At 41.5% G+C, this 15,650-nt stretch overlaps 1 protein-coding gene across 2 annotated transcripts in view; it reads right to left on the bottom strand.

Annotated features, from left to right (window-relative positions):
- NFATC2 (nuclear factor of activated T cells 2) overlaps positions 1 to 15,650 on the bottom strand; it is a 103,979-nt gene that overhangs the window by 37,647 nt on the left and 50,682 nt on the right. For both annotated transcript variants that reach the window (XM_044986048.1, XM_044986047.1), the window contains exons 7-8: positions 2,462 to 2,517; positions 1,625 to 1,751 (exon numbers count right to left, since the gene is read on the bottom strand). In XM_044986048.1, coding sequence (XP_044841983.1) covers positions 1,625 to 1,751; positions 2,462 to 2,517 — 183 coding nt within the window. The remainder of the gene's footprint in view (positions 1 to 1,624; positions 1,752 to 2,461; positions 2,518 to 15,650) is intronic.

Here is a 15,650-nt window from a genome sequence, read left to right as displayed (position 1 = left end):
CCAGCATCAATAAAAAGAGAATAAACTCCCATTTGTAAAAGTTGACTGAATCTTGATGTGCTGGGAAAATGATGCAATTTTCACTTATTGTAACCCCCCCTACATTTTAATGCCCTGAATCTTAGTTCAGGGATACATACCAGGCAGACTGGACAATAGTTATGTAGACAGATAAAAACAACGAGGAGTCCTTGTGGCACCTTAGAGACTAACACATTTATTTGGGCATAAGCTTTCGTGGGCTAAAACCCACTTCATCAGATGCATGGAGTGGAAAATACAGTAAGTGGAAAGTACAGTATAAATATACAGCACATGAAAAGATGGGAGTTGCCTTACCAAGTGGGGGGTCAGTGCTAATGAGGCAAATTCAATTAGGGTGGATGTGGCCCATTCCCAACAGTTGACAAGAAGGGGTGAATATCAACAGAGGGAAAATTACTTTTTGTAGTGCTAAGGAGGCCAATTCAATCATGGTGGAAGTGGCCCATTCCCAACAGTTGACAAGAAGGGGTGAGTATCAACAGAGGGAAAATTATTTTACATTCTATTGCATATATTATATTTATACCTGCTTACTGTATTTTTCACTCCATGCATCTGATGAAGTGGGTTATAGCCCACGAAAGCTTATGCCCAGATAAATTTGCTAGTCTTTAAGGTGCCACAAGGACTCCTCATTGTTTTTACTGATACAGACTAACACGGCTACCACTCTGAAACCTGTAGACATATAAATTTCTAATGGAATCTTATAGCTTTTTTAAAAGTTTACATTTTGAGGCTCTTTTTGAAATAACAGCATATTTATAAATTTAATTTCACAGTGCAACAATTTAGTGGCCATCAAAAGCCTTAATGATGTCCTCTCTCTAACTATGAATCATATAGAGCAGTGAAGCATTTTCTACTAGGGATGGGTGAAATGCTTTGTACCAAGTAAGAACTGATCTGGATGTTTCCCCATCCTTAGAAATTAGCAGCACTGAGATATCATTTCAGAGCTTGAAAAATCCAGTCAGGTTAGTTTTTGCTTTCTGGTTTCCACTGAGAAAATCAGCTAAAACTAGGAAGTGCTGGGAATCTCATGAGTAATCCTGTTTCACTTCTTGCTCACGAATTCCCAAGGGAAACAGTTTGAGAAGCATCCAAACTTTTCTTTCATATCTAAACTGGCCCTACGTTAAAGAATATGTCCTACTCTTCTCCTTCCATACTCTAGTACTCCTTTCCCCAGATCTGATGTTAACTTACTGTGGTACATGTCAACTAGGTAAGGCAATATTCATTGTTTTCACAGGGTCAGAGCACATAAGCATCTGATCCTGTTCTCACTGAAATCATTTGCAAACTACTATTGTCTTAAATGGGGCAAGATCAGCCCATTTCCTGGACATCTGATGTAAAGCCCCCTGACATACACACATGGATATATAAAAAAAAAATCCTCCCCCAAAATTACATGCCATCTTTAAACCAATAGTAACTGGTGATCTGGCAGTGACTCTGCATTAAATTAGAAAAATTCAGATGCTTTGTTAATGACAAGAGAATGAGGTATCAGACTACAAAGCCTGCCTTGTCAGAAACTGTAGCCCAATCTGCCCTCTGTATAAAGAATTACCTGGGTGATAGGTAAAATGCTGTGGCTGACTTCTTTTTCTTTTCCCATTGATGACATAGAAATTCACCTTCACAGGTGTACGGATGTGCTTGTTCCGATACTCTGGTATCTCTACAAAAAGCATGCTCTGAAACAATGAAAGGCGACAATATGGTTTTAGAAACCGAAGTCCAATGATCAACAGGCTCTCAGGCAACTACCCCATGGAGTATATATCCTTGGAGGAAGGAAAAGGAATTTTCTTGTTCCCCTCTGAAAAGGAGGATGTGGAGAAAGAAGGGACAGGTGGGTTAGGACTGGAAGATTTCTGATATCAGGAAACTGGTTTTTAAATGTCACATCCTCTATGGCTTCTGTTGCTAGTGTCCTGATGTTGAAGAGAGAAGTCTCAGCTAAAGAGAACACACACGATACCGATTAATGTTTCAGTGCTTTAACTACTCCTATGCACTTGATAAACATGAAATGTAATTATTCTATATATGTATTTATTACTTTTTTACAATCTGATCCCACTGATCCAAGTTCCATAGCAACAGTGCCATTCACTTCCTTAGGAGCAGATAAGGCCCATTGCACTAGAAGGCGCTGATGGTATCCTGTAAGTTTTCCACTGACCTCAGTAGGAGTCAAGGCTGCTCAGCACCTTGCAGAATCAGTCCCAGAATGTAAATAAAGCAGCGCAAACCAAGGGTCCCAGCCTGCAAAGCTCTGAGCAGGCTGGACTCCCACTGAAGTCAATGGAAGTTGGAGGTGCTCAGCACCTTGCAGAAGATGTTCTCAGCATATAGCTGAAAAGCAAGGGAGTAAAGGACATACATTATGTTGCATACTTACAGGTTGGCTCTTATCTTTATCCACTGTCGCCTCCATCTCCCAGATCTGCTGACCATCTAAAAGTAATATTACACTATTAACTTGTTGGAAAATGTTATCAGAAACCTGACTTAAATAAAGTCAAATTAGGCATTAAGGCTCTAATTTAGCTGAGCACTTAAGCACATGCTTAGTTCCAACTGAAGTCAATGGGATTTAAATGTAAGCATGTACTTGAGTACTTTCCTGAACAGAAAAAGATTTATGCACATGCTTAAAGTTAAGCACACGCTTACGTGCTTTTCTGAATTGAGGCCCAGCTGATGCTTTATATGTAAATATTAGGAATGTTCAATACAAATGAAACATCTTGCTTTTCAGCAAGGCTCTGACTTCAGCCAGCAGGATTGACTGAGGGTACAAGGAGGTCAAATGATTTGACCAGAGTCATGCTGTGAGTCAGCGGCTCAGCAGAACCCGATTGAATTTTCATTTGTTTGTTTTAACCATAAAACCATGCAAGTCTTCATCTTCCTTAGTAAGATGCATGTTACTGACTGGAGGATTAGTGTCTAGTAAAAAGCTATTATTTATTGAAATATAAATCCTAATTTTTCACCTAAATTTGTGTGCCACTGGTTTTAAGTGCCCAAATTGAGACAGCTGGGGCTTTGATTTTCAGAGATACTGAGCACCCAGAGCTCTCACTGAAATCACCTGGTGGTGTGAGTGCTCAGCACCTCTGAAAATCAAAGCCCCAGATTTCCCTAGGAGCAGTTTATAGGGACAGATTGTTACTGCATTTTTTTTAAACAGGAAAAAAGATATTACCCAAGGTGAAGGGAAAGAGGGAACATTATTATCATTAGAAGACGACTCAGCCATTTGTTTTATTTTATTCTACCCAAGCTTTTTAAGAACCATAGTTGGGAAGACAGTTACAAGGTGTCTGATTTCTTTGTGCTATTTGTGTCCTCTTCCTGTTCTGATATGTACAACATGAAGCCTAAATGTACGTGATAGCTATCTATCAACCCATCTACTTTAGCCAGTAATAAAAATAACCTATAGCTAGATATGCACCTTCAGTATGTCTTTACTCCAAACTTCTAACAACTGCCATATACATTCACTGTCTGGGTTATCCAACTACAATGGATTGAGGATTTACTGCATATGCTCTAATTAGCAATAAATCCATCACATCCATAATGATGGCCACTGAAACACAGAACCTCTTTCTGCTGCCTATTACACTCGTGCACTTCCAGTGAGTTACATGGAATTACACAGATATAACTGAGAGCAGAATTTGGCCTACAGTAATTCAATCTGCTTTCTCTCTTTCTGTTGCTCTCTAGCATTATCAGTAGCATAGTCCAAAGTCTCTTAGCAACCCAAGGCTAACAATATTAGGTAAGTCATATACCCTGAATAATTTTTCATTTAAGGGCTGTTCAAAGAAATATAGTACAAAATATGTCCTGTGAAGAGCCTGGCAGTTACTTTGGAGACTGCTGAGGGCTTTGGGGTCATTGCATATTTAGTCTCTCTGAGGTGCAATGTCACTTTGATTGTGTTACACATATTTTTTACATATTCATCTAAAATAGATTATATATACACTGCTCTGCCACTGCATTCTATGTACTGTACCTGCATCAGCCTGGGACATTTCTCACAACAGTACGTGGATGTCCATTAACACCAATTTAGCTCACTGTCTGCTACTGTAAAACTCTGCATACTACTGCACGTTGATAAAATGGCATCCCAAGTTTTGTGTGTGAAATGTAAACTGTTGGACTCAAATTAAATTTTGCCGAAACAGAAATAAATGTCTCCTTGGAACCGTCATGATTGGACCATACGTTGTGTACGATACCTACGTAAATCTACCTGCCTTAATAGCTTTATTAGTTGTATTGCTTGCATGCTTCTGAGTCACCTCTTAATGGGCCACGCAGAAAAATAAAACCCACCCACTAAGAGCAATTTATCTTAGAGATCCGTTTACTGTAATATATACTCTACACGTGCTGTAGGGCATTTATTTGAATGCACTAAAGCATATTTAGAGCATGTGACAACAATAAAAAAAGTTTTATATTAGTAGAATTAAATTAGTAGGGTTCAAAAACTATAGGCATCCGATTGTGCGCCCAATCACCACGTGTACACATGCCAGGCAAGCTATTGCGTGTCCAAATGGTCAATGCAGGGGTTTTGCACATGCATTTTTAGTACTAGTGCACAAATTAGGGGCTCAGTCTAGCCAGGAATATTTTTTCATTGACCCAAAAAATAATTTGGAAGCTGCTTTTCTTTTTTTAAAAGACTTTGAGCCCTGCCGCTAACATTTTCAGTACATTGCATTGGGGTTTCAGTCAGGTGATTTGCTTTAAAAATGTTGATGGAGTGTAAAAACTCCTAATAGCTCTCTGAAAATTTGATTAATATGAATTATGGGAATTGTGCATCCAAATCACTGAGCCAGCACGCAAAACTCTTTCAACAATTCAGCCACTAGCTGAGTGTTTGTGCTGGGGGAGGAATCTCCAAAGGTGAGGTTCTGTTGGAAGGTTTCCCTGAAGCTTATACATATGCTTTGGGTCTACAGAACTGGGGTGGAAATCTAATGAAAACTGCTTCTAATACGACTTCTTATTTTTCCTGATGCCTGGAAATTCTGCAAGAGCAATCTCTCTCTTGTGTTATATTGGGACTTCTGCTTCTAGTCCAAATGGAAGCAAAGAATGTAGGAAAATGAAAGAGGATTGTGAGGATTTTTATGTTTTATTTAATGCACTTTTCACCATTTATGCTCTTTGTTTTTTCTTTGTATTCCACTCCATGTGGCTAATGAGAACTGGCATGACAGTTGCACTTGGCTGTTTAATCCGTTTCCTCCCTGCAGCCCATAAGCAGAGGCTAATTCCAACTCCAGGAGAGATACTTGTGCTTGAGCGTAGCTAGGGTGGTGAGGGGCTAACTGCCTTGAGTATGTACCCATCCAGGATGCTAGGGGTGTACTCAGGACAGCTAGCCCCTCACACTATTTGCATTGCTGCTGGTACCCTTCTATTTTTGGTGCATGAGATGAATAAGATCTGAAGTAGGTATGTCTCCTTCTGCTGGACTTTACACCTTCCGGCTTGAAGTGTAGACCTACCCTAAGTAATAACAACAACATGCCAGTGTAACTCCACCGGCTGCCATCAGGGATGAATTTGGCCCAGCCTATAATGCCTTTCATCCAATGATCTCAAAGCAACAATAAGTAATTAAGTCAGCACCCCTACGCGGTAGCTAAGGGGCACCCACTGCTGACATGCAGCCACCTCTGGGTTGGAATACGGCTGCTGTTTAACAGTGTGTAGCAGCATCACTACACACTGGAGAGCAGAAAGTGAAGAATACTCAATCCAGTTAAAAGTGCAGGGGGATTTGTAGCCCAGATGGAATTACTGGAGTTGGTGTCATCTAACTGCTACTACTACTACTACTGAATTACTACCCAGCCGAGGCTCTGACTCAAACAACCTCTCAAAGAGGGAGAAAGAATCCCCCTCACATCCATTCTAAGGACTAGCTGGATCTGGGTGCACAGGCATAAGTGGGACCAGTCACCCACTTACTCTCTCCCTGCAGTGAAGAGAGTGTACAAATGGCTGGAGACTTGGCTCCAGCCCCTCTCACTGAACAGAGTAGTTGAGCCAATGCAAGGACTATGGAGCAGTTTACTACTGTTACAAGTGAGCAATAAATCACTCTCCCTCCTCTCTCCCCCAACAAGGCGGCGTCAGGGGAGGAATTATGACTCAACATGTCTCTGAGTCACAGTCCCTCCCTTGAGACTACTCCTGAAGTTGTATAGTTTATGCACTGTCCAGAGCTGTGCCTAAAGGCACAATCTACCCCTTTGTCTAAAAGCTGGCGGCACAGATTTTTCAGAACTGCACACTCCGTCACCAGGATACTCTGGACAATCACAGCACTGGCATGCAAAAATGCCCAGTTAGATACTCAGTTACTTGCATGTGCAATCAAACACAAATGCCTACACAACTATTGCAGTGCAAACTGGGACTGCAGATATGCACAGGTTATGAAAATCTGGGGCTAGGTGCCAGCATCTTCTTATTTATTGTCATCTTTAACACCCTCTTGGATACTTTTTGTTGTTGTTACTCTACAGGAACAAAATGCTGAATAATTTCCTTTTAGTACTGAACAGTTCAGTTTCTCCAAAGTGAGCCCGTTGTCTCTTCTATATATACTTACATGCAGTAATGGAGTTCCAGAGTGCAGACAGCATAAGCAGGCTGTAATTAGAGTCTGCAAGCCTCTCACCTGATTTGCTGTTTAGCCCTAACATCCCAGAGGACCACTGTGTAAATTAATGGAGAGGATTCCAGAATTTTAATAATGAGCGTTTATTTTGGCCACTGCTGTGGACTGTCACAGGTTACAGCTATGCTACTGTTAACACATTTACTGCTGAAACCTATCGAGTCAGTTGAAATGAAAACACCTTTTTTTTGTGTGTGGCAGCTCTGGGTTTACTCCAGCAAAAACAAGGGCACCTCATGGCTGAAAAGCAGCACTTACTGAAGAATTCCCTTTGTAGCTGGTCGTTATGGTGAAAGGACATCATACTAGCTCTTAAGGATTCCTCGTAAATCAAAAATACCAAAGAGATTGATATTGCGATTCCTCTGACTGTAAGAGGAGGAGGAGATCAACAGCAAAAAGTGTCTTACAGTAAAATAGTTTATAAATCAATCAATTAGGAGTTGACTGGGGATTTTTTTCTGCTCGAGGAATTGAAGGATAGGGTTAAAGCAGTTGAAAAGCACAGCTGGAGGCAGACCCCTTGCAATGGTGTTTACACTGATCTGGTGATGAACTTCACTTTTCACTTGCTGTAGTGCATTGTCCCATACACCACTCTGACAAAGCACCTCCTGCTGCCTAGTCCTGGGTCTCCACCTAGCTCCGCCAAAGCACCTCAACTCTCGACATGCAAAACCTCCTTTTATTACAGTCCTAGTTCTCCATATTACTGCCAGTGCCTCAAAGGCAGATACTTGCTATTTCCGCCCTTGGCATCTTCAAACTACCACGTGAGATGTGGAAATTCACTACAGATTCCGTTCAATTAATTTTCATTTTTGACCTTTTCTTGCCTTCGCATTTGAAGCCAGGACTTCATGGGTGACAAGCTGGGCACTCATTGTTCCAGCCAGTACATAAAACGACACCTTTGGACAAGGTGAAGGTTAGAGGCTTGTTTGACACATAGTGGAGTTATGAGATTTTGCTGTTGTAGGTTAAGTACTATAAATTCTTGAACTGGAGAGAAGTTAAGAATTAGGATACAGTTGAATGTCAAATTAGCCAAGAAAATCCTATTTGTAAAACCAAAAGCCGACTGGTATATTTCTAGCTACAAGTCAGGGGGCTAGTCTTACTCTCAGAACTGCATGGGTTAAACAGTTCCTTAACTAACCCTCAAAGCCAGCAGGCACATGCATATAACGTTGAGTCATCTAAACAATGCAGTATGACTGATCCCTAATAACAGCTAAGGCAACTAAATGGGACTTTTGCCTCTGTTCTTCCTCATTACAGAATATGATCATCTTAGATCATGTGCCGTACCCCAGTGTTTATATAACAGAGTTACCTTGGTCATAGACATAGTACAGGCAGAGAGTTTTAGCCATCAGTAATGCATAAAACAAAGGCAACACAGGCCTCGGAGTCATATTCAATACTCAAGAGGCCTGTGAACGCAAACCACAACAACATTCGATTTGATTTAGTGACTGAATCACTGAAACTGCATTGAAACCTAATGAATCCAGGCATAAAAATCAGATGATGTTTAGACTGAGTTCAAAGTCCATGGGGATTAAGAGTGGGAACGAGGCTAACGCCAAGTAAACAAGGAATGTATTTATTTTGGGGTTATCATTCTAATGACGACGGATGCTTCTACATGGATCTATTTATGCCCACAGCCGTTAAGCATTTTCCTACCAAATCTGTCACCAGTGACAATTCCTGTTCTTTAAGCACTGAAACGCTGTTGAATATAAACATTTTGCAGCTCATGCACTGACCTTTATGCTTAAATATCATGTGGCATGCTCCATCTGTCTTGCTGCTTTTCTTTTATAATCATGTACATACAAACCCTAATTTTAGATGGTCAATATTTGCTTTTCCCTTAACCCCCATGGCTATGATCAATGGAGCAAGCCTCTGGCAGAGGCCACGAGGCCACGCATTAATGGCTGCATTCATTAAAAAGAACCCCACTTTAACCTATTTTTTTCATAACAATAATAATAAAAAGAAACCTCTGAATTGTGCACACCCAGAAAGATAACTGAAAATCTGAATAAAATGTGACATGGAGTTGGCGTCTCTTGGGTTCACTGACGGGGCAGTCTGGGGAAGCCCTGAACACAGAATACTTTCCACACAGCTGCCAACACAACACATTTCACCAGCGTGAAATATGCATAAATGTGTGTGGAAGAAAGGGGAGAGAGAGAGATTGAAGCAAAATTTTAACATGAGCTATTAAAAAGATGTATGCAGTGTAGCTGTAGCCATGTCTCTCTCTCTCTCTCGCTCACCAACAGAAGTTGGGTCAATAAAAGATATTACCTCACCCACCTTGTCCTTCTACTGAAAAAGTGGAATTTTTACCAGAACAGTGGATGCACTGAGAGATGCACGGGGTTACTAATACCTATATTATAATAAAATCTATAGGTCCCAGCTGAGATTGAGACACGATAGTCTTTCTATAGGGCTGGAAGGATTCTCTTTTTATCGGTAAATATCAGTAAATGTTGATTTCACCATGGGCACACACACACACACACTAACCAACAAATAAAATATTTCCACTGAGAATGCTCAAAATTTACGGATAGGCAAAGTCAGAAAAAAGCTGCTTGAGAACGTATTAGACCTGGATCTAAGGCTATGTATTTTGACAGGACATGTTGACAATTTGTGTTTTAATGGTTGTAAATGTAACATTGACCCCCTTGGTTGGCATCAGCAGGGATCAACCTGGGACCCTTAGAGCTAAAGTCATGAGCCTCTATTGCCTGAGCTAAAAGACTTGCGTCGCTTAGCCAACCTGTAGCAGGCTCATCAATCGCTAGCTGGCCTAGCCACCACTAGAGGGAGACAGAGTAATTATTTTCAGACCCCTCTCTTGTCTAAGCCACCAACTGTGAAAATTTAAATTAATAATTGAAAAAAGGCTTTAAAATAACAATATTATCCATTGAAATTAGAAAAAAATAAAAATCTAATTCTCTCAAGCCTGTTTTTATAGTTTGATGTAAATAGGTTTCTTCCCCACTGAGCAACATGCCCAATGTCAGTACTGGAGGAACTGCATAGTGTTTAGATATCATAATCATGCTCTCTCCATGCGTTAGATAGAAACACATTTTCAGTCACCTCTGTGCTTGCTAACAGAAAAAACTGGGCATCAGCCTGGCTGATAATTTATCCCCAAGCATGTGTGTATACCACTGCCTTCTGCTCTAGAATCAAAACTTCTCCACCCGTGTACTGAAGTAAGGAGGCCACAGAAGCAAAGCAACAAGCCTTCAGAAGGGGTTCCTGCACTTCATGGAACAGCCTAACTGCCCCAGAAGAGGACTGGCATATTTTCAAACATCGCCTCTTCTTATTGTACACATAGGTAACCGGAACGGATTACAGAACCTGACCTAAAATTTGGACCCAGAAAGGAAACTTAAAGTGGAGGGTAGTGGTGGAAAATGCATTTCAAAACCTTTGGAATCTATTCAGTTCTACATTCTGTTGAAGGCTTGGGAGGAGTTTATTTCTGACCCCGAACACCTATTTCTAAAAAAGGGGACATAATGCACTGTAGCTAAACCTACGTTCATGATTTTTTCACCCCTTTATCATCATGTTTACTAAGTCGTCATAAGCACATGAGAGTGGCAATGAAGCCCCTGTGTGCCCTGTTACCTAAAATCAGTGGCTGCGCTATCCCTGAAAGGACACCCACTTGAAAACGGATTGCCATTACTACCCAAAGTAGTAGATGAGCCCAGCTCCTAACCAGCTCATTGCCAGGGTCCACATGAGCAAAGAGGCTCTTGAATGCTGTCTGAGGATTTTATGTATAGAATTCAGACAGCATCGCTGAAGGGCCAGCAGATCAACTCAAGAAGGTTAAATGTAGCTGGTGGATTTAGACCTCTCAGCCACAGTGGCCTTGATAGCCGACTTCTCGGTTTTTACCGGTGTGGTTCCCTGTATTTGTTCATTTAATGGTTTGTCTTAGTTGGCAAGTCTCTAACATACAGTGCAGTGAAATGTTCAGGAAATAGCTGATTTTTGTACTGCTTCAGGGCAGTGAGCTTTAGCACTAAGCCCTGATGAGAGATCTGATTGTGTCAGAGAAATGAATGAGTTGTTAGAAGAATGTAATTCTACCTTTCTAGCCCAAACCATGATCGGACCAAAAGCCTTGCTTCAAACTTTGGAGGGAAATGAAAGTGTCAATCTGCATTAGGAAAACTTTGCATGATCCTCTGCAGGTCCCTTGTAGTTGTTTTTCTTAATTAGTCAAATAAGTTTTCTCGAACCAGTTACAGCCTTTGCACATTATTCATGATCCCTTATTCATTACGATGGATTGTTAACAAGCAGGAAAATGAGCTTTCTGCCTTAGCTGAGCTGGCATGACTGATGGACTGAGACGGTCAGGAAATTCTTTTCACAGTTCTCACAAACTGAAGACTAACCATATTATTCTGTGGATTCTATAGCTGCTGGTAAGTGGTTTTCAATTGAAAATGTACATTGTCTTTTAAGGATCACACCAAATATTTAATGGACACTGTGTTAACTTCTCATCACACAGTTAACCCACGTCAACTTCTAAAGGAATTTAGCATGGCTGGTAGGACAGTTGCTTCATCACTAAACGTTGCCTCTGGGCTTGGCTATTCACAGTGCTTCTTGGAAGCGCTTCCAAAATGCATGAAGATTAATATGTCTCTGACTTTTTATGAGCAGGTGATAGGCTGCTCCCCACCCCCTACCGAGAAGACCCTAAAAAATTTTTCAAGATGCCCCGAGAACAAAAACGATCACAATTTTGCCAACTCCACTGATGGAACAGAATCCACTTATGGAATGTTCAGAAACGTCCTGGGAGACACTGTTAGGGGATGACATCTGATCTCAGCCAGTGGCATTACTCTGAATCACACCGCTGAAAGTGAGGTCAGAATGTGGCCCTAGGCAGTGCTCCCCGGGAACTTCCACTTTGAGATAACTCTCAAAGTCAGAGTTACTGCAGCTGGAACACATTTACAGCTCACCCAAAATGGGCCACTTAGTTCTTCATAAGGGTTGAATGCTGTGGATTTTTGTGTTTTGTTTTTGTTTTTGGATCAAAACTCCCATTGCGGTTAATAAAGATGTGCTTGTGGTGAGCTGAAGCCAGTGCTTTCATTTCACTGAGGACTTGAATTTGAGTCATCAAGGCCAAAGATACATGTCAGGGTCTGGGAGGTAAAAGGCCAGCGAATTAGTCATCCACCATTCAACCCCACCCCAAGTCTGACATTTGGTACAGTGAGAACAAGTCTTAGAGGAGCAGTCCCCGAGTCTATTGTTTAAGGAATTCGACCTGAGTTGCAATGAAACAAATACAGTAGTTGAGTAGTGAAACAGCAGGGGCAGATTGTAGTTCCAGAGCTGTTCCAAATAATTCCTTAGGCCAATTCATGGAAATATACTTCATTTTTTTAAATAAGAAATATATATCATACACATATTTCTATATTTTATTAAACAAAAGCTCCACTCAAAATAAAACCACTGCGAACCTCCATATAAGAAAATGAGTCACACCAGGATGCAATGACTAAGTGGGAGAATGGGGAATTCCACTATCCACGCCAGCTTTTTATACGATCAATTTACTTTCAACAGGTGATGGGAGCTTCTCTCGCTGCCTTTTGTTTATTCCAAGAAATGTCATTTTTTTTTAAACAAGTTTCAAAGCTGAATAATCAGGAACAGGCCTGCTTCCACCCAGAGCCCCCATAGTAAACAGTGAGCCAGGGAATCCAAGCCAGTAGTGGCTGCCTGTGTTAATAAGGATTTACCAGCTGTAAAATTCCAAAACCTTGTGTCATATGAGGAAACCTTCCAAAACACTGGATTCCACTGTGTCTCAGTGAGTCTCTCACAGCTATGGCAACTCAGCTTCTGCAGCCACATTTTTTAAATATAAATATATACTTGGTGAATGTATCCTTAGATTCCACCACCCCCCGCATTTTGCAGTGGGGTTTTTGGGATCCCCGGTTTAACATCTGACAACTTCCCCCTGGAGTGTGAAAATGCTTGGGGCACTACACATCACACCCAGTCTAAAGCATGCAGCTAGAACGGTTGGCAGTGCTTTTTCAGCAACTGTTAGATTGAGAAAAGCAGAACGTTCCATTTACCAATGAAACTTCCCGTCTGCTCAACAGAAAAAAGACAAACTTTAAGCTGCCATGAAGGCCGACATAATAAGCATGTGGCATGTTGATGGCTTATGCTCCTCTTCAGCCAAAAGCTCAAGCACTGGCATTTATCAAGGCATCTTTGTCTTCCTTCACCCAAAGCATTGCCCTCTACAGTTCATGCTGAAACCTGACCTCTTTTGGCAGCAAAACCTCCCAGCTGGGCTCTGGGCTCCACTCTCAATTCTGCAGATATTGTTCTTTGGTGGCATGCAAGCCATAAGGAGAGAAGATTAACTTGTAAGGCAGTCGGTCACCTTTAACTAATATAAAAAGCCGGGGGGGACTCCCCACACAGAGAAGTATAATATATTCCCTGACCCATCCTGCTGCTCTGCAGGGGTCTATTGGGGGAGGCTGTGCATCCAGAAGCAGCCAACATTAAAAGATGGATTGCAGACACAAAATGAGAGGACCAGAGAAAATCCAGTGCACCAAGAAAGGAGTAATACTAGTACTGTAGCACATTTATTTAATATAGTACCCTGGGAAAAAGCTTGTCAATCCATAATCAATTGAGTAATCCCATGTTCAAAGGTGACAATCTCAGATCTATTGAGCCTGTTGCTTTTCCCAGAGACTACAACTCCTTTTCTGGCCTCTTCTACTGAAAAACTCAATCAAATTCCTGTTGTTCCTGACGCTGAGTTCTGGGTTCAGTGAGTTAGAAAGTGGTGTGTGTGCATGTACATAGTGAGATTCTTATAAAATCAGAGAGTGGTAGGTTAAACTATAATCTCTTTAAGGCATGTTCTCCTGCTCTGGCCACTCGCAAAATTTAGATTTTCTCATTTCAGTTCCTTTGAGTTTGAAATTTGCTCTCAGAATTTACTGGGGCTTCCTTGGAATCCTGCAGGTTGTTCTCTAGTCTAGGGTCAGAAAGCAAACCTTTCTGCGGGGAGAAATGGGAGTGCTTTATTGTGGAGCCTGAATTTTCCAGGGTGTTGAAAAATGGCCTGAAATTTTTGTATTTCCCTTGGATGTTTTTGAGGTGAATGGAATGATCATTAATAAACTGGGAGGATTATTAGAAGGTAGCTGTTCCCCTCTTTCTCACCTACTTTAGACTTAGCACTATGAAAAAGAGACGAGGAACATTGCTCTAGGGCAGAGAGTGTCTTCTTTATACACGGGCACAATAGGGCCCTCCCTTGACTGGGCTCCTGGGCATTACTGTAATATAAATAAATAACTGCATGTTTGAATTCTGGCCTGGAAATGCATGCAACTGTGCCATTAAGTTGGAACTGTCAAGTAAAACTTTAGCATTGGAAGCACATGTGCTTCTAGGGGTTTGTGCCTGAATCTATGCACATATATGACAATCAATGCAAGTGAGCGTGCGTGTGTTTAAATTAAAGGATGTTGGCAGGTATGGACTGCAGAATGCCCATGTGCACATTCTGGCAGGGCTCTGCGCACCAGCAAAACCATATGTCACTAAACAGCATGCCCGTCACAGCCAAGCACAGAAGGGCACTTCCAGAAGTGCCTTAATTAGGGCCAGATTTTAAGAGCAACATCTGAAGCATTCATTTGGATTCAATGGGAGCTGGAGGTGCTCAACAGAATTTAGCCCTTGATGTGCCCATGTCCAACTAACGCCCCACCAAAAAAATTGTCCTCTAGGTGCCACTGTGTTTAGTTTCTGTCCTCGCATGGCTTCCATACTCCCCCCACCGCCCTTGCCCCCTTTGCAACCTGGCATCATAGAGCTAAAAGACCTGATTCTCTGAGATGCTGAGGATCCTGAACTCCCATTTAAAAATGAGGCTTTCCCCACTCCTCTGTACGCTTTCAGTGCCTTTTAGGCCTGTTTTTCAGACGTATCAAGCACTTGCTGCTCCCACTGACTTCAACTGGAACTGAGGGTCATCAGGACCACTAGATGTCAGGCTCTAAGTAAAGAGAGTTAAGATTGAGCTTTTCTTATTTGATCAACAGGTGTTCATTTTAACTACATTTATAGTGGCAGTCCACACATTTCCTCAACTAGAGGCAGAGATTATAAAAGCCCCAGTTTCCTTTAAACTATGGTAGACAGCTGGGTATAATGCATTTCAGTAGGATTGACAACATGCATCATTACATCCAGTTTAATCTTCCTCTTTAGAGGAGAAATGCCAAACAATAGAAAGTGCCCCTACGCTCACCTGCTTTGAATGATACACTCCTGGAATATTTAAACAGTGCAACTCTTGACAGAAAATTTGCTGCAAAATGTGTTTTTACAATTGCCGTGATATGTTTCTGAGAACCGGACGTACTTGCCCAGTGTCAGTGTACTGATGTGTGTGGTGAAGGCTGTGCTGGTGTTGTTAGAAATCAGCAACAGAAATAGTGCAAACAAACTCAATTGTTTATTATTAGAGGGCAGTGAGGGATGAGTATTCCAAAAACTTTGGCTTGTGTATTTGCATGTCTGCCTATGTGCGCAGGCATAATTACTTTGTGCAAAGCAGGCAAATGGAGCACAGTTGGTTTATTAGGTACATTTGAACATGCAATCACTCATTTTGTGTATGCAATCAGGGACTTGCTCACACAGATTAGAAGCACACGTATAAGTGCACAAGAGCAGTTACAGTAGTTCCTGTGACAGCTATACCCAA

The sequence above is a fragment of the Mauremys mutica genome, chromosome 13 (genome assembly GCF_020497125.1).
Source record: "Mauremys mutica isolate MM-2020 ecotype Southern chromosome 13, ASM2049712v1, whole genome shotgun sequence".
NCBI lineage: Eukaryota > Metazoa > Chordata > Testudines > Geoemydidae > Mauremys > Mauremys mutica.
This window is presented reverse-complemented; position numbering and strand designations above follow the sequence as displayed.